General features: G+C 46.6%; 2 protein-coding genes across 2 annotated transcripts in view; both read right to left on the reverse strand.

The window, feature by feature from the left end:
* rlf (RLF zinc finger) overlaps positions 1 to 6,280 on the reverse strand; it is a 101,608-nt gene extending 95,328 nt beyond the window's left edge. Inside the window, exon 1 of the mRNA XM_070874639.1 lies at positions 6,098 to 6,280. Coding sequence (XP_070730740.1) covers positions 6,098 to 6,244 — 147 coding nt within the window. The 5' untranslated portion in view covers positions 6,245 to 6,280. The remainder of the gene's footprint in view (positions 1 to 6,097) is intronic.
* The window catches only part of LOC139257837 (syncytin-2-like), a 61,428-nt gene that overhangs the window by 26,210 nt on the left and 9,827 nt on the right, over positions 1 to 25,391 (reverse strand). The window lies entirely within an intron of this gene.

Genomic DNA, 25,391 nt, shown 5'->3' on the forward strand with positions numbered 1-25,391 from the left:
AGCAATGTTTTGTTTGAGTTTAAAATACTGCAGAAGATTTTCATTGCCTGATTTACACAGAGATTTAACTCAAGTGTCTGAAGACAATTCAAAGCCATCCAGGATTTATTACCAAATACAAGTGAGTCTACTGCACGAGAATAGAAATCAGGAAAATGGTGATCGAGATTCAATTTCACCATCCTCCGTTCTGTGTGGCACTACCTCCATGCAGCTAGACATCCAGACCTCCATCTATATTTGGTCCTGCATTAAGGCCTATGGGCGATTCATTCAATTTCCCTGCTAACCTACAGTGACTCCCTTTCCACCCCAATGTTTTAAAATTTTAAATCCGCATCCTCAAGCCCTTCCACAACCTCATCCCACCCTACCTCCTCCAGCCTAATATCCCCTCCAGCACCCTTTGATTCTGGCCTTTTATGCAGCATTCCTTTCAACCCACCACTGTTGACAGAACCTTCAACAACCTCTGGAACTCCCTCTGCCTCTTCAAAAAACCTTCTCAAAGTCGTCCCTCCTAATCTCCCAATCCATGCACCAGAATCTGTTTCCTTATCTTTTTTTTCTCTTCCAATTATTCCCTATGTGTGGGTCAAACAATTAGCCTGGAACTCCCGTGATGGCCTAAGGGGTAAAAGCATCCTTTGGTGCACGAAAGCATTTAGACTGGAAAGCTCCAGGTCTGTGTTGAGCCAATCCCAGCTGGAGCAGCAGATAGATCACTTCTGGACTGGGGAATGAAAACTCAGCCAGGCCTCTGCTATCTGCCTCTAATCCGATGACTTTTTTTTGAAGGAATTGCAAAGTTCCACATAATAGGCTTCTACAGATTCGAGCAGTGGGGATTCAAGATAACACCATGGGAATGGATAAAAAGTTGGCTGAAGCAGCAGGTACTTGTTAGCTGAGTTATGTGGTGGAGAGAGAGAGAGAGAGAGAGAGAGAGAGAGAGAGAGAGAGAGAGAGAGAGAGAGAGAGAGAGAGAGAGAGAGAGAGAAAAAAAAGAGAGAAAAGAGAGCTGAGTGGAGATCTCCAAGGATTGGTAGTGGGACCTTAACTGTTAACAATCAACATTACTGACTTTAATTCAGAGACGCTCTTTGCAAATTGATCAAATTCACAGACACCACTAAACAAGAATGACATTTGAAACTGAGGTGGCGCACAGGAACTACAAAATGAGTTTGACAAAATATACAAGTGGCAGAAGAATGACAGCTAAATATGGACAAGTGTAAAGTACTGCACATAGGAAGACAATATAAACACTCCATCAACAGTATCAAAATAGCCTCGGATGAAGTTGAGAAAACCCGAGCAGAACATGTCAAGTTGCAGCAGGCTAACAATCAAAGCAAACAGATAAATCAATTATATGGTTAAAACAGTAGAATTATGCTTCATCAGCACAGTGCTCCAGTCAAACCAAGGCTCGATTACTGTGCCCCACTTCCAGTCATCAAGATAGTCGATAGGAATTCAAATTCTGGGGGCAGTGCAAAAGAGCCACAGTGTCAGATCCTTAATGTCAGATGACTGAGCGGTGAGGAAAAACAGAGCAAGCTTAGTCTTTTCGGCCTTGAAAGGAGGTGATAAGAGGCGAGAGAATACAAGATTAAAGGAACATTGGGAACGCTGCTTGAAACTAAAGCCCGACTGTAGACAAGGCGACAGTAAAAAAAAAATTTAGGATTGCTGTTGGGAAGTTTCAAACTGATCAATCGTGGAAAGGGACTTCTGGGTAGGTTGGGGAAGAGAAACACTGGAAATCATTTAATCTTTGGATAATGTGTTTGGGTGAGGGGGGGAAACGGACAACGATATTGTTGTTCTTGATGAATAAGCTATGATAAGTTAAATGGTCTCCTTCCTATGCATCTATTTAGCAATTACTGCCAGTAAGCGAGTGTGTAAAGAATTCAGGTTAGGATACAATCAAAAAAAAGAATCAGACTTGACTATGATATCCACATGAAATTCCATTTTCTCGGGTCATGCCTGAAGAATGACCTCTTGGAACAAATACTGGAGGCTGCCAGCTGAGTCGGTCTGCATCCCAGCAAAAGTCAGTGCCTCTGTGGCAGGGGGAGAGAGAGGAACAACTGGCCAGATATATGCCTAGATGGATGGCATGGCAGCCAGGCCCAACATTGCGCTCTGCTCAGATCCACACACCTGCACTTCCAGTAGAGGCTAAACAGAGATCAGGGACAGGAATCCTGGCCAATTGCCCCACTGACAGAGATCAGTTTGTACAGCACAAACTAGGAAATCGAACATCGCACCTTCCTGTAATCCGTGCTTCAGCTGCTCACTGGATAAACTTGCTGTGTCATGAGGAATCGGTGCAGGATTTTAATGTGAATTATTTTATCTGTCTTGTAACTAAACAAACCTTTTCGCATAACTATCAATTAACTTCCGACAATTAAATGACAAATACCGTATGTTGCCACAAGAGACCCAATACACATGTGCTCAGTGAACCATTTCCCAGTAAAAACTCCCTCTATTGGGAAAGGAAAAACATTTCCTAGGAGAGTTCTTTCTACTTAAGGCAGTCCCAACGAGTGCTACACAAGGATACAAAATGAGAAATGTAGTTTTGTTTACATGAGGGACTCCAAAACAGAACTGTGCAAATATTAAACAATTAGACAAGGCTTTGAAGCAGATTTATCTTTGATATGAAGGTAACTTTTCAGGATTGTCCACATTATTCTGACTATATACCTTTTTGCACCATTTACTCACCCATATTACAATTTGTTCCTGTCAGAGTACAAATTTGTAAATTTAATACCATGACCAATGTCTCTCCAATCATCAAAATCATGTCATTTCAAAGCAAAACTAATAGCTCTTGCTTTAGTACCATTGATACCACAGGTCCAAGGCAGCTATCAACAAAGGTAAAACTTCCAGCTTCATTAATGTCTACTACCTTTCTTACCGAGTCAGACATTTTTACTTTTGTGTTGCATTTGCTGTATCCATTAAGAGCCAGCACCACGAGCACAGCACTACAACAACTTGCACTCATATAGCATCTTTAACATAATATAAAGTCCCGATGTGCATCACAGCAACCTATCAAACATTAGACACCAAGCCACAAAGAGATATTTGAGCAGGTGACCAAAAGCTTGGTCAGAGGTAGGTTTTAAGGAGCATCATATAGGAGAGAGGCAGAAAAGTTTAGGGAGGGAATTCCAGAGCTTAGGACCCAGGCAGCTGAAGGCGCCAAAGGTGGAGCAATTTTTTAAAACATCATTCACGGGATGTGGTCATCGCCGACAAGGCCAGTATTTATTGCCAATCCCTAATTAATTAAGATCGAGGGTGCACAAGAGGTCAGAATTGGAGGAGCGCAGAGATCAGAGGTTTGTAGGGCTGGAGGAGGTTACAGAGATAGGGAGAGGCGAGGCCATGAAGGGATTTGAAAACAAGGATGCTACATTTTTTTTTAAATTGAGGCATTTTTGGACGAGTCATTGTAGGTCAGTGAGCCCAAGAGTGATGGGTGAACAGGACTTGGTGCGAGTTCGGATGTTGGCAGCAGAGTTTTGAATGAAGTTTAGTGATGGTGGAAGGTCAGCCAGGAGAGCATTGGAATAGTCCAGTCTTGAGGTAACAAAGGCACTGACCAGGGTTTCAGCAGCCAATGAGCTGAGGCGGAAATGGAGACCGGCAATATTACGGAGATGGAAGTAGACGTCTTGGTGACGATGCGGATTATGTGGTCGGAAACTCATCTCGGGGTCAAATACGACATGGAGTCAGTGGTCACTGAGTTTGCTTAGGAGACTGAAGACAATGGCTTCGATCTTCCCAATATTTAGTCGGAGGGAATTTCTGGTCATCCAACACTGGATGTCAGACAAGCATCGTGCATGACAAATCAGAGGCAATGAAGAGGTCGAGAGAGGTGGTGGTGAGGTCGAGCTGGAAGTGGTCAGCGTAAATGTGGAACCTGTCGTGTTTTCGGTGATGTTGCCGATTTTTTTTTTTTAAAGTACAATATAAAAGCAACTTGTGACAGATATTCTGGTGCACTCACCCAACAACTTACACTCAGCTCAGCCTAGGTATCGATTGTCCAAACACATCCCACCACCATGCATTACACTAATTTAAACATCTAGTACACAATACTCTCCTGCTCAACTACTACTGCTCCAATTCACCAAGAAGCACAACAACCAATGATGTCATATCATGTTCTATTCTGTTACTTAACACAGGATACACAAGCAGAATTTACACAGCGGTTTATAGTGGCTTTTTCTGACCCATATAAACCTAAGATACCCTATGATGTAAATTTCAGGTCTTAAGGAATTGAGCCGTTAACCAAAACTGCCATCTGAACAGGACCGTATGCAGAGTTCATTAAATTTTAACTCCACTACATTAAAATTGTACACTTTCACAAAATCTATTGTACATAGCCATGCTGAGTATGTATATTCCAGAACTGTAACAAATTATTTTTGTTTGATTTTCTTCTAACTGTCCAGGATCAATATTTTCCTACACATCACAGAGCAAACATCACCAAACTCTTCCATTGCTGCTGTCTGGTTTGCTTGTTTGATTGGTAAAAAGGGAAGCATGCATGAATGATCAAACCAGGTAAGCCGTGTGAATTTTATTTTGGAGAGGGGAGAGCTGATGGGACATGAGCGAGTAAGCAGCTCAGTTGAAGCATCAAACTGAATCCGATCCAAGGATTCAGTACAATGTCTTCAAGAATCAGTGTTTTACGAGTGTCACAAATGGTAATTACCCCTCAACATGTTTTCCATTTTAACACGTCCAGTCCATGCGAGATCAGATCCTGTGTCAAGCCCCCCTATTGTGACCTCACTAAATTCTACTCTTGGAACCTCCCCTTTCATGACATCACTGAAGTGGAACTTCAAAACATTACAGCAGGGGAATTCTACACAAAACATCTGCCTCCAGGCTTCTCACAAATGGCTTCAAAACTTAAAACAGGGATAAAAAATTAGCAATTAAGATGCACAGGAGTGTAATGCCTCTTGTATAACATTACATATGCACACATATCCAGTGATGGTGTATTGCTTTGTACTTGATTACAGCAAGACAAAACTAAAAAGCAATACAATGACTACCTTCCCATTCCTACCAAACAACAATTAGAATGAATGAAGAGGGATATGGCTTACACTCAACTATATTCAATATTACATCAACGAGGACAAATTCAAACACCAGTTAGGAACAGGCCAATGTCAGAAAAAGCATAACAATCCACTGAAGGAACAGAAATCAATTATACACGAGACAAGAAAAATAACAGTATAGTAAATAATGTACAGTTCATAAGATTGGACAAATACTAAACAGGATTATCTCTAGCCACCGAAATAAAAATAACATGTAATAAAGATGAAACCAGCATTATGCATTTTCCTTTGACAAATCAGGAACCCGAGATTTATGTTGATATATTTAACAAGGTCTTCCAAAGCTTCCAAGTAAACACATGCGCAAAATACACAACCAGTAACATTAAACACCATTATCCCAGCGCAATATAAACAAAAGCACTATTGCATTCACATGAAGGCCTGAAATTCAATATTTTATTTTAATATAGTGAGTTCACCAGAGACCAACTTTTTTAAAAGTTCAATTATGCAAAACAAAGGGCACGAGACCGGAGAGCTGTGAGGGAGCGGGCTGCTCGGCGGGCAGTGAGAGAATTTCACCCGCAGCACCGTCCTTCACACACCCATCACACCAATGGCCGAGACTGGGGGCCCGGGCCGTGCCCCTCACCGGGGGCCGAGGAGGGGCGCGGGGCCGGGCTGCTGCCCATTGTTCGCCAAGGGTCGGCTGAGGGGCTCGACGCCGGGCCCGGGACACAAGCGCTCGCTGCACGGCCCATCCCTGCTCGCCCGCCCGCCCGCCATGGAGACACCGCCCGGCTTCCAAAGGCGGAGCCTCCGGACCCGAGGGAGGGGGGAGGCGGAGGATCGGGCGCCGGGACAGTCCGAGGCCCCGAAGCTCCCCTCCCCCTCCCGGAGGCCGCCCGCTCCCGCAACGCCCGCCGCCGCCTCACCTCGCAGAACCGCTGGCAGTACAGCGCCGAGGAGTCCCGAGACAGGCCGCGCCGCCGCAAGTCGCCGTGCAGGAGCCGCAGGCGCTCGGTGAGGGGCCCCGGGGCCCGGCCACTGTCGCTGTCGCTCCCGCTCCCGCCCGCCGCCATCTTCTCTCTCGGCCGCCGCGCGTAGACACGGCCCACGTGACGTTGCCCGGCCCGCCCCCTGCCGCGTCACAGACACAAGCTCCGCCCTCTGTGCCGTCACAAACCCCGCCCCGATCGCGGCGACGCCCCCTGTGCCGTCACAACCCCCCGGATCCCGCCCCCCTCCCGTGCTTCCTGGTGACGTCACAAGGACACAAACTGCACCCGGCCCGGCCTACCCTGCATCCAGCACCCAGGCCCCGGCCCACCATGCACCCAGCCCGGGCCGCCCAGCCCCCAGCCCGGGCCGCCCAGCACCCAGCCCACCCTGCACCCAGCCCGGGCCGCCCAGCACCCAGCCCACCCCTGCACGGTGCACCTACCCCACCCTGCACCCAGCCCGGGCCGCCCTGCACCCAGCACCCAACCCACCCCTGCACGGTGCACCTACCCCACCCTGCACCCAGCCCGGCCCATCCTGCACCCAGCACCCAGGCCCCGGCCCACCATGCACCCAGCCCGGGCCGCCCAGCACCTACCCCACCCTGCACCCAGCCCGGGCCTCCCTGCACCCAGCACCCAACCCACCCCTGCACGGTGCACCTACCCCACCCTGCACCCAGCCCGGCCCATCCTGCGCCCAGCACCCAGGCCCCGGCCCACTCTGCACCCAGCCCGACCCACCCTGCACCCGGCCCGGCCCGGCCCACGCTGCATCCAGCACCCACCCTGCACTGAGCCCAGCCCATCCTGCACCCAGCACCCAGGCCCCAGCCCACCCTGCACCCAGCCCGGCCCACCCCTGCACGGTGCTCACAACACCCAGCCCGGCCCACTCTGCACGGTGCACCTAGCCCACTCTGAACCCAGCCCGACCCACCCTGCACCCAGCCCGGTCCGCCCTACACCCAGCCCCCGGTCCGCCCTGCATCCAGCACCCAGCCCACCCTGTACCCAGCACACCCCTGGACCCAGCCCACCATGCACGGTGCACCTAGCCCACCCTGCACCCACCCCCAGCTCACCCTGCACTCGGCCCCCAGCCCACCCTGCAACCTGCACCCCCCCCCCCCCCACGGCCCATCCTGCACCCAGCACGGCACACCTAGCCCACCCTGAATATAAGAATATAACATAATAGAATATAAGAGCAGGGATGTTATGCTAGAACTGTATAAAACACTAGTTAGGCCACAGCTAGAGTACTGTGTGCCGTACTGGTCACCACATTACAGGAAAGATGTGATTGCATGAGAGAGGGTAGAGAGGAGATTTACTAGAATATTGCCTGGACTGGAGAATTTTATCTATGAGGAAAGATTGGATAGGCTGAAGTTGTTTTCTTTGAAACAGAGGAGGCTGAGGGGAGATTTAATTAAAGTGTATAAAATTATGAGGGGCTGAGATAGAGTGGATAGGTAGGACCTATTTCCCTGAGCAGAGGGGTCAACAACCAGGGGGCATAGATTTAAAGTTGTTGGTAGAAGGTTTGGAGGTGATTTGAGGGGAAATATTTTCACCCAGAGGGTGGTGGGGGTCTGGAACTCATAGAAACATAGAAAATAGGTGCAGGAGTAGGCCATTCGGCCTTTTGAGCCTGCACCGATTCAATGAGTTCATGGCTGAACATGCAACCTCAGTACCCCATTCCTGCTTTCTCGCCATACCCCTTGATCCCCCAAGTAGTAAGGACTACATCTAACTCCTTTTTGAATATATTTAGTGAATTGGTCTCAACAACTTTCTGTGGTAGAGAATTCCACAGGTTCACCACTCTCTGGGTGAAGAAGTTTCTCCTCATCTCGGTCCTAAATGGCTTACCCCTTTATCCTTCGACTGTGACCCCTGGTTCTGGATTTCCCCAACATTGGGAACATTCTTCCTGCATCTAACCTGTCTAAACCCGTCAGAATTTTAAACGTTTCTATGAGATCCCCTCTCATTCTTCTGAACTCCAGTGAATCCAAGCCCAGTTGATCCAGTCTTTCTTGATATGTCAGTCCCGCCATCCCGGGAATCAGTCTGGTGAACCTTCGCTGCACTCCCTCAATAGCAAGAATGTCCTTCCTCAAGTTAGGAGACCAAAACTGTACACAATACTCCAGGTGTGGCCTTAACAACTCACAGCCTGAAAGGATGGTAGAGGTAGAAACCCTCACCACATTTAAAAGTACTTGGATGTGCACTTGAAGTGCCGTAACCTACAGGGCTACGGATCAAGAGCTGGAGAGTGGAATTAGGCTGGAAAATCTCTTTTTCGACCAACACGGACGGACACGATGGGTCGAAATGGCCTCCTTCTATGCTGTAAATTTCTAGGATTCTACCGGCCCGATTCCCCCTGCACCAGCCCACCTCAGCAATTTCCTGCTCATCAGTCTGTACTAAAATCCTTTGCTTCAACCAACTTGATTCATCTGCTTTCCAAATTGCTGTAAACTTTGCTTTCTAACTGTCATGTATGTAACCTTCATGTAACTGTAACCTTCATGTAACAACACTGCATACTGTATACACCTAAGAAATGTACACCTTGATCACAGGGGGTGAACTTGTGGGAGACACTCCTCACCTGGTCATCCAGGTATATAAAGGGAGGTCCCATGCAGGGTCATCACTTCTTGGTCCTGTGAATAAAGGTTCGGGTCACAGAGTGACCTTGTCTGCAGAATGTGCCTCGTGTGAATTTATAGTAGTGTGTAAGGACATTACATTTGGCGACGAGAAACGGGAATCAACACTCACGAAAATGGCCACCAGTAGCACAGAGGAAAGGTACTGTGTTGGTGAGGACTGGGACAATTTCATTGAGAGGCTCCAGCAAAGCTTTGTCACAAAGGACTGGTTTGGAGATGCAACGACCAACAAGCGAAAGACGCATCTACTGACCAGCTATGGACCTAAGATGTACGCGCTGATGAAAGACCTACTCGCACCCGAGAAGCCGGCGGACAAAACCTTTGAAGAGTTCAGAAAACTGATCGGTGAGCACCTCAAACCGGCGAGCAGTATACACATGGCCTGACTCCGATTCTATACAAACCAACGTCGGGAAGGACAGAGCATACCGGACTTCGTTGCGGACCTTTGGCGCTTGGCCAGCCTCTGTAAGTTCACAGACGCCTGCAGGGGGGAGATGTTAAGGGATTTCTTTATTGAGGGCATTGGTCATGCCGGGATTTTCAGAAAGTTAATTGAGACCAAGGACTTGACCTTGGAAGCGGCGGCGTTGATGGCTCAGACCTTCATGGCGGGGGAGGAGGAAACCAAGATAATATACGCGTGTAAATGTGCTTCCAACATGGCGATGGATCAGGGAGTTAACATTGAAAATGCGACTCAGAACCCCGCAGGCAGGCAAGGGCAATTCGACACCACCCAGGCAGTAACAGACTCTAGGGTGGGTCCTCAACAGAGACAATGGCAGGTTGAACGGACATTTACGCCATCACAGTGGACAATGCGTTCCGGGATGGGACCACTGACACCCACTAACAGAGTGCTCAAGAGTAATCAAAGAGACAATCAGAGAGGAATGCCTGGTAATAGCCCTTTTGTTCACAACAATCTCAGCTCATGCTGGAGGTGCGGGGGCAGACATGCTGCAAAAACCTATAGGTTTCAACAATTCATCTGTAGAAATTGTAACTTCAGCGGACATTTAGCCAGAATGTGCAGGAAGCCCGCAGTGAGGCTAATTTACGAGGCAGATGAACCAGAAGAGGGGTCTGCAAGGCAGGTTGATGCTTGGAGCAAAGCAATGGATGCTGAAGTTCAGTGGGTTCATGTGGCAAACGTCCACAGCTCATATAACAAAACGCCATCTATGATGATGAAAGTCCTATTAAATGGCATCCCGCTACGCATGGAGCTAGACACAGGGGCCAGCCAGTCACTTATGAGTGTCCAACAATTTGAGAAACTATGGCCACTCAGAGCTAGCAGACCCAAACTAGAACGCATTGACACGCAATTACGGATGTACACCAAAGCGATCATCCCAGTGCTAGACAGTGCAATATTGGTGGTCACACATAATGGATCAGAGAACCGGCTGCCACTCTGGATTGTCCCAGGAAATGGTCCTGCGCTTTTGGGGAAGGTGCTGGCTAGCCGAGATGAACTGGAAATGGGGGGATGTGCATGCCATTTCATCTGTGGAGCGAAGTTCATGCTCACAGGTCCTACAGAAATTTGAGTCACTATTTCAACCCGATGTTGGGACTTTCAAAGGTACCAAGTAGTGATACGCATCACCCCGGACGCCAGACCAGTGCACCACAAAGCCAGAGCTGTGCCATATGTGATGCGGGAGAAAATTGAAGAGTGAGTTGGCCCGTTGAATTCACGCCCCATCTTCCCTGTCCTAAAAACGGATGGCTTGGTCAGGATCTGTGGCGACTATAAGGCCACTATCAACCGAGTGTCACTACAAGACCAATACCCGCTTCCGAGAGCGGAGGATCTTTTTGCCACGCTGACAGGCGGCAAGCTGTTCACCAAGTTGGATCTCACTTCGGCCTACATGATCCAGGAACTGGCTAAAGAATCCAAGCTACTGACCACCATCACCACGCACAAGGGGCTGTTTGTCTACAACAGGTGTCCGTTTGGCATTCGATCAGTGGCCGCTATCTTTCAAAGCAACAGGGAAAGCCTGCTCAAATCCATCCCCGGAACAATTGTATTTCAGGACGACATCCTTATCATGGGTCGAGACACCGAGGAACACCTCCACAACCTGGAAGAGGTGCTACGCCGACTGGACCGGGTAGGCCTGCAACTAAAGAAGTCCAAGTGTGCGTTTTTGGCCCCAGAGGTCAAGTTTTTGGGCAGGAGGGTTACTGCAGACGGGATCCAGCCTACCGGATCGAAAACGGAGGCGATTCGTCGTGCGCCCAGGCCCGGCAACACATTGGAGTTGCGTTCATTTCTGGGACTCTTGAACTATTTCGGGAACTTTCTGCCAAACTTAAGCACATTGTTGGAGCTGCTACACGTACTCCTGCGTAAGGGTTGCGATTGGTTTTGGGGGAACTGTCAGGAACGGACTTTCAATTGGGCACGGAACCTACTTTGTTCTAATAAGCTGTAGACCCTGTACAACCCCTGTAAGAAATTGGTTTTGACATGTGATGCATCATCCTATGGGGTTGGGTGCGTGTTGCAGCAAAGTAATGATGAGGGCCAACTCCAACCTGTGGCTTATGCTTCCAGGTCGCTCTCCCAAGCAGAACGGGGATATGGGATGGTTGAAAAGAAAGCACTCACATGTGTCTATGGGGTGAAAAAGATGCACCAGTACCTTTTTGGAAGAAGGTTCGAGTTAGAAACAGATCACAAGCCATTAACATCCCTGTTGTCAGACACCAAAGCTGTCAATGCCAATACGTCAGCTCGCGTACAGCGATGGGCTCTCACGCTGGCTGCGTATGACTACACCACACGGCACCGGCCAGGCACCGAAAATTGCGCTGATGCGCTCAGCAGGTTTCCACTGGCCACCACTGAGGGGGCAGTGGAGAAAAGCGCTGAGATGGTCATGGCTGTTGATGCCTTTGACAGCGCAGGCTCCCCCATCACAGCCCGCCAGATCAAAATCTGGACCAACAGATATCCCCTCCTATCCTTGATTAAGAAATGTGTCCTGACTGGGGATTGGGCGCCCGCACACGGAGCATGCCCTGAGGAGGTCAGACCGTTTCACAGGCGGATGGATGAGCTCTCTATCCAAGCCGACTGCCTACTATGGGGCTGCCGGGTAGTCATGCCCCAGAGGGGCAGGGAGGCATTCATCAGGGAACTGCACAGCGAGCATCCAGACATCGTGCTGATGAAGGCCATTGCCCGGTCACATGTTTGGTGCCGGGAATTGATTCAGACCTGGAACACTGTGTTCACAGGTGCACGACATGTGCCCAGCTGGATAATGACCCCAGGGAGGCCCCGCTCAGCCCGTGGCCCTGGCCCACCAGGCCATGGTCACGTATTCATGTAGACTACGCAGGCCCGTTCATGGGAAAAATGTTTCTCATTGTGGTAGATGCGTACTCGAAATGGATCGAGTGCATCATTTTGAATTCGTGCATGACATCCACCACTGTGGAGAGTCAACGTGCGATCTTTGCAACCCACGGCTTGCCGGACATCCTTGTTAGCATAATGGCCCATGTTTCAGGAGCTACGAATTCCGAGAGTTCATGTCAGGCAATGGCATCAACCATGTCAGGACAGCACCATTCAAGCCGGCCTCCAATGGCCAGGCGGAACGTGCGGTCCAAATCGTTAAACAAGGCATGCTCCGGATTCAAGGACCCTCTTTTCAATGCCGCCTTTCACGCCTCCTGCTGGCCTGTATAAGTATATACAGTATTGCAGTGGTGTTACATAGAGGTTATGTACATGACAGTAACCATTTAGAAGACATTGCAAAATATAAAGATTAAACAATGGCAAATGTTAAAGTCAAGTATTTCATCTGATACAAATGTAGCATGCTGTATTTGCTAAATAAACATCTTCTTGAATATAGTAACTACATTGTGCTTTTAGGGAAGTTAACGGGTAAAAGTTGAAGGGTTTGTGCTTTAAGGTGTTTTGATGTGTTATACAAAAAAATCTGGCTTCTTTCATTGCTCCTTAGTTTTATTGGGAGGTTTACATTCTCAGGAAGGAGGAAAGAATTTGTATTTATGTAGTACTTATCATGTCCTTGGGGAGGCCCAAAGCACTTCACAACCAATGAATTACTTTTAACTTGCAGTCACTGTTGGTGACTGCAAGTGCTCTACTCTGAGCTGCGTCACTGCAGGCAAGTCCCCGGAGGGCAGAGAAAATGCTTCAAGGATACGCTCAAAACCTCCTTGAAAAAATGTGACATTTCCACCAACTCTTGGGAATCCCCGGCCCAAGACCGCTCAAAGTGGAGAAGAAGCATCCGAGAAGGCGCTGAACACCTCGAGTCTCTACACCGGGAGCATGCAGAAGACCAAGCCCCCCACCCACCCGTCCCTCCAACCACCGTCTTCCCCACCTGTGACAGAGACTGTAGGTCCTGCATTGGTCTCATCAGTCACCTGGGAACTCATATTAGTGTGGAAGCAAGTCATCCTCGACTCCAGGGGACTGCCTAAGAAGAGAAGTGGGCAAAATCAATTGGCAGTTGGTACACAGTGCCAGACACATTAACTGAAATAAAGAATCAATTAATCTGTTTTGGTGGCATTGGTTGAGGCAGAAACGTTCATTAAGACACCAGGAGAATTGTCAGCTCTTCCTCAAATAGTCAAGGGATCCTTTACATCTATCTGAACAGTAATTTTCCAAAGATGTACTAGAGTGAAGATCGGGGCAGGACTTACGGACCTGTTCTGCGATGGGTCAGTCCTGCTGTCAATCATAACGTTTTATGGGCGTTGTTGTCATCGATGCATGCTGGGAACTAGAGTCCACTCCTTTGACTCCAGCTGACAGTGATGGATCTAGGAATCTCCTTGAACTGAAGCTACAAGCTTCTCCATAAACCACAATGCAACTGGGAACCAGTGTTACATGAGAACATCAAAACATAAGAAATAGGAGCAGGAGTAGGCCACCTGGCCCTTTGAGCCTAGTCCGCCATTTAATAAAATCATGGCTGATCTGATCATGGACTTAGCTCCACTTCCCTGCCTGCTCCACATAAACCTTTATTCCCTTATCGCTCAAAAATCTGTCTATCTCCTCCTTAAATATATTCAATGACAGAGCCTCCACAACTCTCTGGGGCAGAGAATTCCATAGATTTGCAACCCTCAGAGAAGAAATTCCTCCTCACCTCAGTTTTAAATGGGAAGCCCCTTATTCTGAGACTATAGAAACATAGAAACATAGAAAATAGGTGCAGGAGTAGGCCATTCGGCCCTTCTAGCCTGCACCGCCATTCAATGAGTTCATGGCTGAACATGCAACTTCAGTACCCCATTCCTGCTTTCTTGCCATACCCCTTGATCCCCTTAGTAGTAAAGACTACATCTAACTCCTTTTTGAATATATTTAGTGAATTGGCCTCAACATCTTTCTGTGGTAGAGAATTCCACAGGTTCACCACTCTCTGGGTGAAGGAGTTTCTCCTCATCTTGGTCCTAAATGGCTTACCTCTTATCCTTAGACTGTGACCCCGGTTCTTGACTTCCCCAACATTGGGAACATTCTTCCTGCATCTAACCTGTCTAAACCCATCAGAATTTTAAACGTTTCTGTAAGGTCCCCTCTCATTCTTCTGAACTCCAGTGAATACAAGCCCAGTTGATATAGTCTTTCTTGATAGGTCAGTCCCGCCATCCCGGGAATCAGTCTGGTGAACCTTCGCTGCACTCCCTCAATAACAAGAATGTCCTTCCTCAGGTTAGGAGACCAAAACTGTACACAATACTCCAGGTGTGGCCTCACCAAGGCCCTGTACAACTGTAGCAACACCTCCCTGCCTCTGTATTCAAATCCCCTCGCTATGAAGGCCAACATGCCATTTACTTTCTTAACCGCCTGCTGTACCTGCATGCCAACCTTCAATGACTGATGTACCATGACACCCAGGTCTCGTTGCACCTCCCCTTTTCCTAATCTGTCACCATTCAGATAATAGTCTGTCTCTCTGTTTTTACCACCAAAGTGGACAACCTCACATTTATCCACATTATACTTCATCTGCCATGCATTTGCCCACTCACCTAACCTATCCAAGTCGCTCTGCAGCCTCACAGCATCCTCCTCGCAGCTCACACTGCCACCCAACTTAGTGTCATCCGCAAATTTGGAGATACTACATTTAATCCCCTCATCTAAATCATTAATATACAGTGTAAACAGCTGGGGCCCCAGCACAGAACCTTGCGGTACCCCACTACTCACGGCCTGCCATTCTGAAAAGTACCCATTTCCTCCTACTCTTTGCTTCCTGTCTGACAACCATTTCTCAATCCATGTCAGCACACTACCCCCAATCCCATGTGCTTTAACTTTGCACATTAATCTCTTGTGTGCAACCTTGTCGAAAGCCTTCTGAAAGTCCAAATATACCACATCAAATGGTTCTCCCTTGTCCACTCTACTGGAAACATCCTCAAAAAATTCCAGAAGATTTGTCAAGCATGATTTCCCTTTCACAAATCCATGATGACTTGGACCTATCATGTCACCTCTTTCCAAATGCGCTGCTGTGACATCCTTAATAATTGATTCCATCATTTTACCCACTACCGATGTCAGGCTGACCGGTCTATAATTCCCTGTTTTCTCTCTCCCTCCTTTTTTAAAAAGTGGGGTTACATTGGCTACCCTCCACTCGATAGGAACTGAGCCAGAGTCAATGGAATGTTGGAAAATGACTGTCAATGCATCCGCTATTTCCAAGGCCACCTCCTTAAGTACTCTGGGATGCAGTCCATCAGGCCCTGGGGATTTATCGGCCTTCAATCCCATCAATTTCCCCAACACAATTTCCCAACTCATAAGGATTTCCCTCAGTTCCTCCTCCTTACTAGACCCTCTGACCCTTCTTATATCCGGAATGTTGTTAGTGTCCTCCTTAGTGAATACCGAACCAAAGTACTTGTTCAATTGGTCCGCCATTTCTTTGTTCCCCGTTATGACTTCCCCTGATTCTGACTGCAAGGGAGAACCATTTGATGTGGTACATTTGTCTTTACTAACCTTTTTCTCTTTACATATCTATAGAAACTTTTGTAATCCGTCTTAATGTTCCCTGCAAGCTTCTTCTCGTACTCCATTTTCCCTGCCCTAATCAAACCCTTTGTCCTCCTCTGCTGAGTTCTAAATTTCTCCCAGTCTCCAGGTTCGCTGCTATTTCTGGCCAATTTGTATGCCACTTCCTTGGCTTTAATACTATCCCTGATTTCCTTTGATAGCCACGGTTGAGCCACCTTCGTTTTTTTATTTTTATGCCAGATAGGGATGTGCAATTGTTGTAGTTCATCCATGCGGTCTCTAAATGTCTGCCATTGCCCATCCACTGTCAACCCCTTAAGTATCATTCACCAATCTATCCTAGCCAATTCACGCTTCATACCTTCAAAGTTACCCTTCTTTAAGTTCTGGACCATGGTCTCTGAATTAACTGTTTCATTCTCCATCCTAATGCAGAATTCCACCATATTATGGTCACTCTTCCCCAAGGGGCCTCGCACAACAAGATTGCTAATTAATCCTCTTTCATTACACAACACCCAGTCTAAGATGGCCTCTCCCCTAGTTGGTTCCTCGACATATTGGTCTAAAAAACCATCCCTTATACACTCCAGGAAATCCTCTTCCACCGTATTGATTCCAGTTTGGTTAGCCCAATCTAAGTGCATATTAAAGTCACCCATTATAACTGCTGCACCCTTATTGCATGCACCCATAATTTCTTGTTTGATGCCCTCCCCAACATCACTACTACTGTTTGGAGGACTGTACACAACTCCCACTAATGTTTTTTGCCCTTTGGTGTTCTGCAGCTCTACCCATATAGATTCCACATCATTCAAGCTAATGTCATTCCTAACTATTGTATTAATCTCCTCTTTAACCAGCAATGCTACCCCACCTCCTTTTCCTTTTATTCTATCCTTCCTGAATGTTGAATACCCTTGGATGTTGAGTTCCCAGCCCTGATCATCCTGGAGCCACGTCTCCGTAATCCCAATCACATCATATTTGTTAACATCTATTTGCACAGTTAATTCATCCACCTTATTACGGATACTCCTTGCATTAAGACACAAAGCCTTCAGGCTTGTTTTTTTAACACCCTTTGTCCTTTTAGAATTTTGTTGTACAGTGGCCCTTTTCATTTTTTGTCTTGCGTTTCTCTGCCCTCCACTTTTTCTCATCTCCTTTCTGTTTTTTGCTTTTGTCTCCTTTTTGTTTCCCTCTGTCTTCCTCCATTGGTTCCCATCCCCCTGCCATATTGGTTTAACTTCTCCCCAACAGCACTAGCAAACACTCCCCCTAGGACATTGGTTCCGGTCCTGCCCAGGTGCAGACTGTCCGCTTTGTACTGGTCCCACCTCCCCCAGAACCGGTTCCAATGCCCCAGGAATATGTCCCCTAGTTTTATTTTCCCCTATGAGTGGAAGTATTGCCTCTACACCCACCTTGTCGAGCCCCCTCATTATCTTATAAGCTTGAATGAGATCACCTCTCATTCTTCTGAACTCCAATGTGTATAGGCCCAACCTAATCATCTGATCTGCATAAGTCAACCCTCTCATTTCCGGAATCAACCTAGTGAACCTTCTCTGAACAGCCTCCAAAGCAAGTATATCCTTCCTTAAATACAGAGACCAAAACTGCACGCCGTACTCCAGGTGTGGCCTCACCAATACCCTGTACAGTTGTAGCAGAACTTCTCTGCTTTTATACTTCATCCCCCTTGCAATAAACGGCATCATTCCATTTTCCTTCCTGATTACTTGCTGTACCTGCATATTAACTTTTTGTGTTTCATGCACAAGGACCCCCAGGACTTTCTGTACTGCAGCACTTTGCAATTTTTCTCCATTTAAATTATAATTCGCTTTTCTATTTTTTTCTGGCAAAGAGGATAACCTCACATTTTCCCATGTTACACTCCATCTGCCAAATTGTTGCCCACTCACTTAGCCTGTCTATATCACTTTGCAGATTTTTTGTGTCCTCCTCACAATTTGCTGTCGCACCCATCTTTGTATCATTAGCAAACTTGGCTACATTACACTCAGTCCCTTCATCCAAGTCATTAATATAGATTGTAAATAGTTGTAGCTTCAGCACCGATCCCTGCGGAATCCCACTAGTTACTGTTTGCCAAACGGAAAATGACCCATTTATCCTCTCTGTTTTCTGTTAGTTAGCCAATCCTCTATCCATGCTAATATATTACCCCCTACCCCGTGAACTTTTTTTATCTCATACAGTAACCTTTTATGTGGCAGCTTATTGAATGCCTTCTGGAAATCCAAATACACCACATCTACTGGTTCCCCCGTATCCACCCTGTTCATTACATCCTCAAAGAACTCCATCAAATTTGTCAAACATGATTTCCCTTTCATTAAACCATGCTGACTCTGCTTGATTGAATTATGCTTCCTTAATAATGGACTCCAGCATTTTCCTAATGACAGATGTTAGGCTAACTGGTCTATAGTTTCCTTCTTTTTGTGTCTCCTTTTTTAAATAGGGGCGTTATATTTGCGGTTTTCCAATCCGCTGGGACCGCCCCAGAATCCAGGGAATTTTGGTAGATTACAACCAATGCATGCACTATCTCTGCAACCACTTCTTTTAAGACCCGAGGACTTGTCCGCCTTTAGTTCCATTATTATACCGAGTACTACTTCTTTAGTGATAGTGATTGTATTAAGTTCCTCCCTCCATGTAGCCCCTTGATTATCCACTATTGGGATGATTTTAGTGTCTTCTAGTCTTTTAATGAAGACTGATACAAAATATTTGTTCAACGTCTCTGCCATTTCCCTGTTCTCCATTATTAATTCCCCAGTCTCATCCTCTAAAGGGACCAACATTTACTTTAGCCACTCTTTTCCTTTTTATGTACCTGTAGAAACTCTTACTATCTGTTTTTATATTTCGTGCTAGTTTACTTTCATAATCTATCTTCCCTCTTTTTATCATTTTTTTAGTCATTCTTTGCTGGCTTTTAAAAGTTTCCCAATCCTCTGGCCTCCCACTAGTCTTGGCCACATTGTATGCCCTTGTTTTCAATTTGATACCATCCCTTATTTCCTTCGTTAGCCATGGATGGTTATCCCTTCTCTTAGTCGTTCCTTCTCATTGGGATATATGTTTGTTGTGAGTTATGAAATATCTCCTTAAATGTCTGCCACTGCTCATCAACCGTCCCATATTTTAGTCTATTTTCCCAGTCCACTTTAGCCAACTCTGCTTTCATACCTTTGTAGCCTCCTTTATTTAAGCTTAGGACTGGTTTGAGATCCAACTTTCTCACCCTCCAACTGAATTTGAAATTCAACCATGTTATGGTCACTCATTCCTAGAGGATCCTTTACTGCAAGATCATTTATTAATCCTGTCTCATTACACAGTACTAGATCTAAGATAGGTTGCTCTCTGGTTGGTTCCGCAACGTACTGTTCAAGGAAGCTATCCCGGATACACTCTATGAACTCTTCCTCAAGGCTACCCTGGCCAATTTGCTTTGTCCAATCAATATGAAGGTTAAAATCGCCCATGATTATTGCCATTCCTTTTGTACAAGCCTCCATTATTTATTGATTTATACTCCGTCCATGTAACTACTGTTAGGGGGCCTATAGACTATGCCCACCAGCGACTTTTTTCCCTTATTGCTCCTTATCTCCATCCAAACTGCAATTTGAAGACAAGAAATTATATTGTATATAAAGGTATAAAGGTAAGTTCCAGTAGAGCATTCAGTTAATTTAAAGTAAAATTCCAATATTCTAGGCTTCAAATCTTTAGGTCATGTTCTGTAGATATTAGTAGATTGCCCACGGAGGAGATGCTGATTTATAAGTACAGGAACATTATGTCATCTACATGTAGTTTTCTTTGGTCCTGGAGAGGACCGTTCGATTTGCTTGGTTTGCTTCTGCCACTGGGAGATCAATTCAACAAGTTTGTTGTTCTTTGAGATGACATTAGTTCTGATATAAGATCTAAGATCACGTATATAGGACATTGAACAACGGACTCCCACAAGTTTCTGTCCCGGCATCCATGTTATTCAATGTTTACACCAGTGACCTACCTGAAACAGAGACCCGCAAGTTCGTATACGCTGATGACATTGTCTTGGCCACGCAAAACATGAATCTGTCCATCCCGGAGAGACCCGGACCAGTGATTTACAAAGGATGGAGGCCTACTGGAGGGTAGCTAATGTAACACCACTTTTTAAAAAAGGAGGGAGAGAGAAAACGGGTAATTATAGACCAGTTAGCCTGACATCAGTAGTGGGGAAAATGTTGGAATCAATCATTAAGGATGAAATAGCAGCGCATTTGGAAAGCAGTGACAGGATTGGTCCAAGTCAGCGTGGATTTATGAAAGGGAAATCATGCTTGACGAATCTTCTAGAATTTTTTGAGGATGTAACCAGCAGAGTGGACAAGGGAGAACCAGTGGATGTGGTGTATTTGGACTTTCAAAAGGCTTTTGACAAGGTCCCACACAAGAGATTGGTGTGCAAAATCAAAGCGCATGGTATTGGGGGTAATGTACTGATGTGGATAGTGAACTGATTGGCAGACAGGAAGCAGAGAGTCGGGATAAACGGATCCTTTTCAGAATGGCAGGCAGTGACTAGTGGAGTGCCGCAGGGCTCAGTGCTGGGACCCCAGCTCTTTACAATATACATTAACGATTTAGATGAAGGAATTGAGTGTAATATCTCCAAGTTTGCGGATGACACTAAACTGGGTGGCGGTGTGAACTGTGAGGAGGACGCTAAGTGGCTGCAGGGTGACTTGGACAGGTTAGGTGAGTGGGCAAATGCATGGCAGGTGCAGTATAATGTGGATAAATGTGAGGTTATCCATTTTGGGGGCATAAACACAAAGGCAGAATATTATCTGGATGGCGGCAGATTAGGAAAAGGGGAGGTGCAATGAGACCTGGGTGTCATGTTTCATCAGTCACTGAAAGTGGGCATGCAGGTACAGCAGGCGGTGAAGAAAGCAAATGGTACGTTGGCCTTCATAGCTAGGGGATTTGAGTATAGGAGCAGGAAGGTCTTACTGCAGTTGTACAGGGCCTTAGTGAGGCCTCACCTGGAATACTGTGTTCAGTTTTGGTCTCCTAATCTGAGGAAGGACGTTCTTGCTATTGAGGGAGTGCAGCGAAGGTTCACCAGACTGATTCCCGAGATGGCTGGACTGACATATGAGGAGAGACTGGCAATTGGACCTTTATACATTGGAGTTTAGAAGGATGAGAGGGGATCTCACAGAAACTTATAAGATTCTGACGGGACTGGACATGCAGGTTAGATGCAGGAAGAATGTTCCCGATGTTGGGGAAGTCCAGAACCAGGGGACATAGTCTTAGGATAAGGGGTAGGCCATTCAGGACTGAGATGATGAGAAACTTCTTCACTCAGAGAGTTGTTAACCTATGGAATTCCCTACCTCAGAGACTTGTTGATGCCAGTTCATTGGATATATTCAAGAGGGAGTTAGATACGGCCCTTACGACTAAAGGGATCAAGGGGTATGGAGAGAAAGCAGGAAAGGGGTACAGAGGTGAATGATCAGCCATGATCTTATTGAATGGTGGTGCAGGCTTGAAGGGCCGAATGGCCTACTCCTGCACCTATTTTCTATGTTTCTACTTCCGCCGATGGCGACTCCTGCCAAACCCGCTAAAGACCGTCACTTCGACATTCCACCTCAACACCCATCAAGCAAACCAAGCTTTGAAAGTCTCCTTTTGTGGCGCAGAGGTAAACCATGCCAAAAAACCCTCCTATTTAGGAGTCACGTTTGATTGCACCCTGTCATATATCTCCAGAACCTTGAAAAGAAACTAAAGAGTCGGGTTAATTTGATCCAGAAACTCGCCGGATCCACATGAGCAACAGATGCTCAAACCCTCCGTACGGCAGCACTCACCCTGATGTACTCTACAGCGGAGTGCTGCTCATGGCTATCCAGTCCGCATGTCAAATCCATTGATGTCCAGCTGAATTCTACTATGAGAATTATCAGCGGTACACTTTTATCGACACCAACACTTGGCTGCCCGTGCTTGCAAACATCGCATCACCATACTTACGCCCTGAATATGCTGTCTCCAGAGAATACAATCAGCAGACATGCTGATCCAGGCCGATTTGAACAACCTACCACCAACCCGTCTCCGAAGCCCTTCAGCGATCTCCCCTCAGCCTCGATGACGGATGGTGAAATGCTTGGGAGAAATACGACATACGGAATGGATTCCTTATCGAGGATATCACAGTACAACCTGAAGGATCAAACCTTCCTCGCAAACAGTGGACAACCATCAACCGCCTCAGAACCGGTCACGGTCGATGCTGCCACCTTCTCCAACGGTGGAAGATTAAAGTATCCCCATCATGTGACTGTGGAGCTCCTAATCAGACCCTGGAGCACATCATCGAGCACTGCCCTCAAGAGGGAATTCGCAGGCAGCCTACAAGATATCCACGCTGTTACACCGGAAGCTTTGGCCTGGATATCCAAGTTAGAGATTGACATTTGATTTGCTTTGCTATTACCATATGAAAGAAAAAGATTGTCATCTCATACTGCAATCTGGATTTTCTGATTGGCAATATTTTAATTCTGCAGCAATCCAGTTATTTTATTTTATCGAGGTCCCCACGGTACAACATGAAGGATGAATCCGATTCTTCTTGGCAGGTTCGTGGCGGGCGACATTGGTGGTGGGTCGTAGCCCCACTGCTGGCTCCAGCCCACGGTGTAGAATAAATTTGTCCTCAGGGTCATCAACCTGAAACGTTAACTCTATTTCTCTCTCCACAGATGCTGCCTGACCTGCTGAGATTTCCAGCATTTTCTGTTTTTATTTCAGATTCCTGCATCTGCAGTATTTTACTTTTGTATTTTATTTTGAATGGGTTACTGCCAACACTAGAAAGGCACTGGTCAGAAAAATGTCTGTATTGGTGTCATCTGACCTGTCCCTTTAAGACCAGAATGTCGAATTAAGTCATATCTTAGCTTTTGATGGCTGCATAGGTGCCTAATGCCACATTTAAAGTTAAAAAGAATGTTGTCATGAATGCTTATATATCTCAAGTTGTTGATAGAAAGTGGTCTTGGTGTTCTGATTGGTATTCATTCATAAATGAGGCAGCTGTGCTGTAACAGCCCTTTCCAAACTTCCAGTCTCATAAAATGCTCACAAAACAAATAAGCAATATAACCACAAATAAGGCAAATGAGATACCCCTAATCCAATCCATAGATTCATTAGAAGCTACTGGTTTCCAGGGAGATTTTTGGTCCTTGGGCCAATTAAAATATTTTTTTCTGTTTCTAGGGAAAATTGTCGGTAGATTTTTAAAATTCTGTTTTTCAAGTGACACAGAAACTTGCACGGCTGATTAAGGTGATACATAAAATGCAACATCGCTATCTGGAAACTTTTATTTTTTGTAAACAATTGTGCATTGACACACTGGGCTGGATTTTATGAATCTCGGCAGGTCCATGGCGGGTCCCGGCCTTGCTGCTGGCTCCAGCCCGCTGGGTAGAATTAATTTCCCTTCATTGGGCTTGATAAGCCCGCCCAGCGCGGTTCCCAGCCAATTAGAGGAAGCGAGTCTGGTGACATCATTTGATGACGCGTCATCAGCCGGTTTCCTTAAAGGGACCATGGCAAACTGTCTTTTGACATTTGTGCTGTCAGTGTTCTACAGCATTGAGGTGCTGCAAACACTGACAATTACAGCACAGAGGGGCATGGCTGCACCCAGGCTCTCCCATCACTCCCTCATATGCTTATGGAGGGAGTCACAGCACTCGGAGATTCTCTTCCCTTCCCATGGGCAGAAGAGAGCGCCCCAAGAGATCAACGCAGCTTGGGTGCACATCGCACAGGAGGGCACAAGCGGGGATGTGGTCAGAAGGACCTGGGTGCAGTGCCGCAAACCTTTCAATCTCCGTAGATCACGAAACGTTACTGCAAAGCCATACTCAACTTCATCCTGCTGTGCCTCTCATCACATCCCCATCACTCTGCTTTCCCTACCCTATTCCTGCACATCCTTACTCACACCATGTTACCTTGCATCTCCACCCATTCCTCTCTCTCTCTCCATCTATGTTATCACATCCCCATCTTACTATTCACCTCTCACACTCATCCTAGTGCAATCATACCATGAAACAACACACAAAAGTAGGCACTTGGGCATTTTATGTAATGTGCATGTAAAGTTTCTGTTAATTTGGTATCAAACATTGAAACCTTTATTTTCAACACTTTGCATTCTTGGTCAGATTTGTGTGCATTTTTGGAAATGGCTTAGTGAGTTGCAGTGAAAAGTGAGACATAGCGATACCCCCCACAATGGTGATGAGTGTGAAAGGAAAGGCTTGGCATTTCAGGAATTCTTTATGGTGTTGGTGTGGGGTGGTGCCAACCTGGTGCATCATGTGGCGGTCAGGGTGTACAGCGTCAGGTGAAGTAAATCTGGCCATGGTGAGACCATCCCTGGCCTCCTGGGCAGCAATGTGGTCAGGTGCTGGTGCCCTGTGTCCTCCGCAGCATCAGGTGATTGTGGAGAAGGTTGGTGTTGTTGCTGGTGTGCCTGGTGATGCTGGTGCTGATTGTGGTGAGATACTGAGGACCAAGGTGAGAGAGTTTCAAGGACACCCATATTGATGGAATAGATAGCAGGTGAAGTAGAGATGACAGAAGCGATCTGTCAATGGTGGGAGAGGTAATAAGGTCAGACTGGATGGACACTTGTGTAAAGACTTGCAGCATCCTGTATTGGTAGTGAAAATGCAGTTTAGAGAAGCTGGTAGCTAAGGGAACATTTCTCAATCTGCTGGAAGCTTTGATTTGACATATGAAGCTGTCAAATTATCAGCGGATTCAATGGCCACTGACCTCCTGCCTCAGCTTCATAGACAAGGTCTAGGCACAGCGGGAAACCTGTGGGCGACCTGTCAAATCCAAAAAGCTGGGAGAAAAAATGATTGATAATTGGCTGTAAACAAGCCACCAATGATTTTAACTGTCTCCCTTGCCGCTGCGTGTCGGGTCAGCTTAGTGCTGGCAGACCCGACATTTGGTAAAGGTGCGCGGTGACAGGTTCACAGTAGGGTCCCACCCCCTGCTCCCCCCCCGCCAGGGAAAAATCCGACCTGCCACCGATCGCACCCACTGAACCCCCAGAAAATCCAGCCCACTGTTATATTGTACCTATTGTGATAATTCTATTTGTTGGGTTTATGGGATAGTTATTTATCCTTACCTTTAATACAAGTTTGAGGACTAGGGAACACCGAGTCACTGGTTAATATCTTTTATACATCAAATCATTGCTACAATCCATTACAAGCAGTGCCCATGGTACAGAAAGTAGGTCACTCAATGGTTTCATTGGGTGTTGTAAGTGTGTTGTCTTGGCTGTTCACACTGGCCT

Source organism: Pristiophorus japonicus, unplaced genomic scaffold (assembly GCF_044704955.1).
Source record: "Pristiophorus japonicus isolate sPriJap1 unplaced genomic scaffold, sPriJap1.hap1 HAP1_SCAFFOLD_913, whole genome shotgun sequence".
NCBI classification, from domain to species: Eukaryota; Metazoa; Chordata; class Chondrichthyes; family Pristiophoridae; genus Pristiophorus; species Pristiophorus japonicus.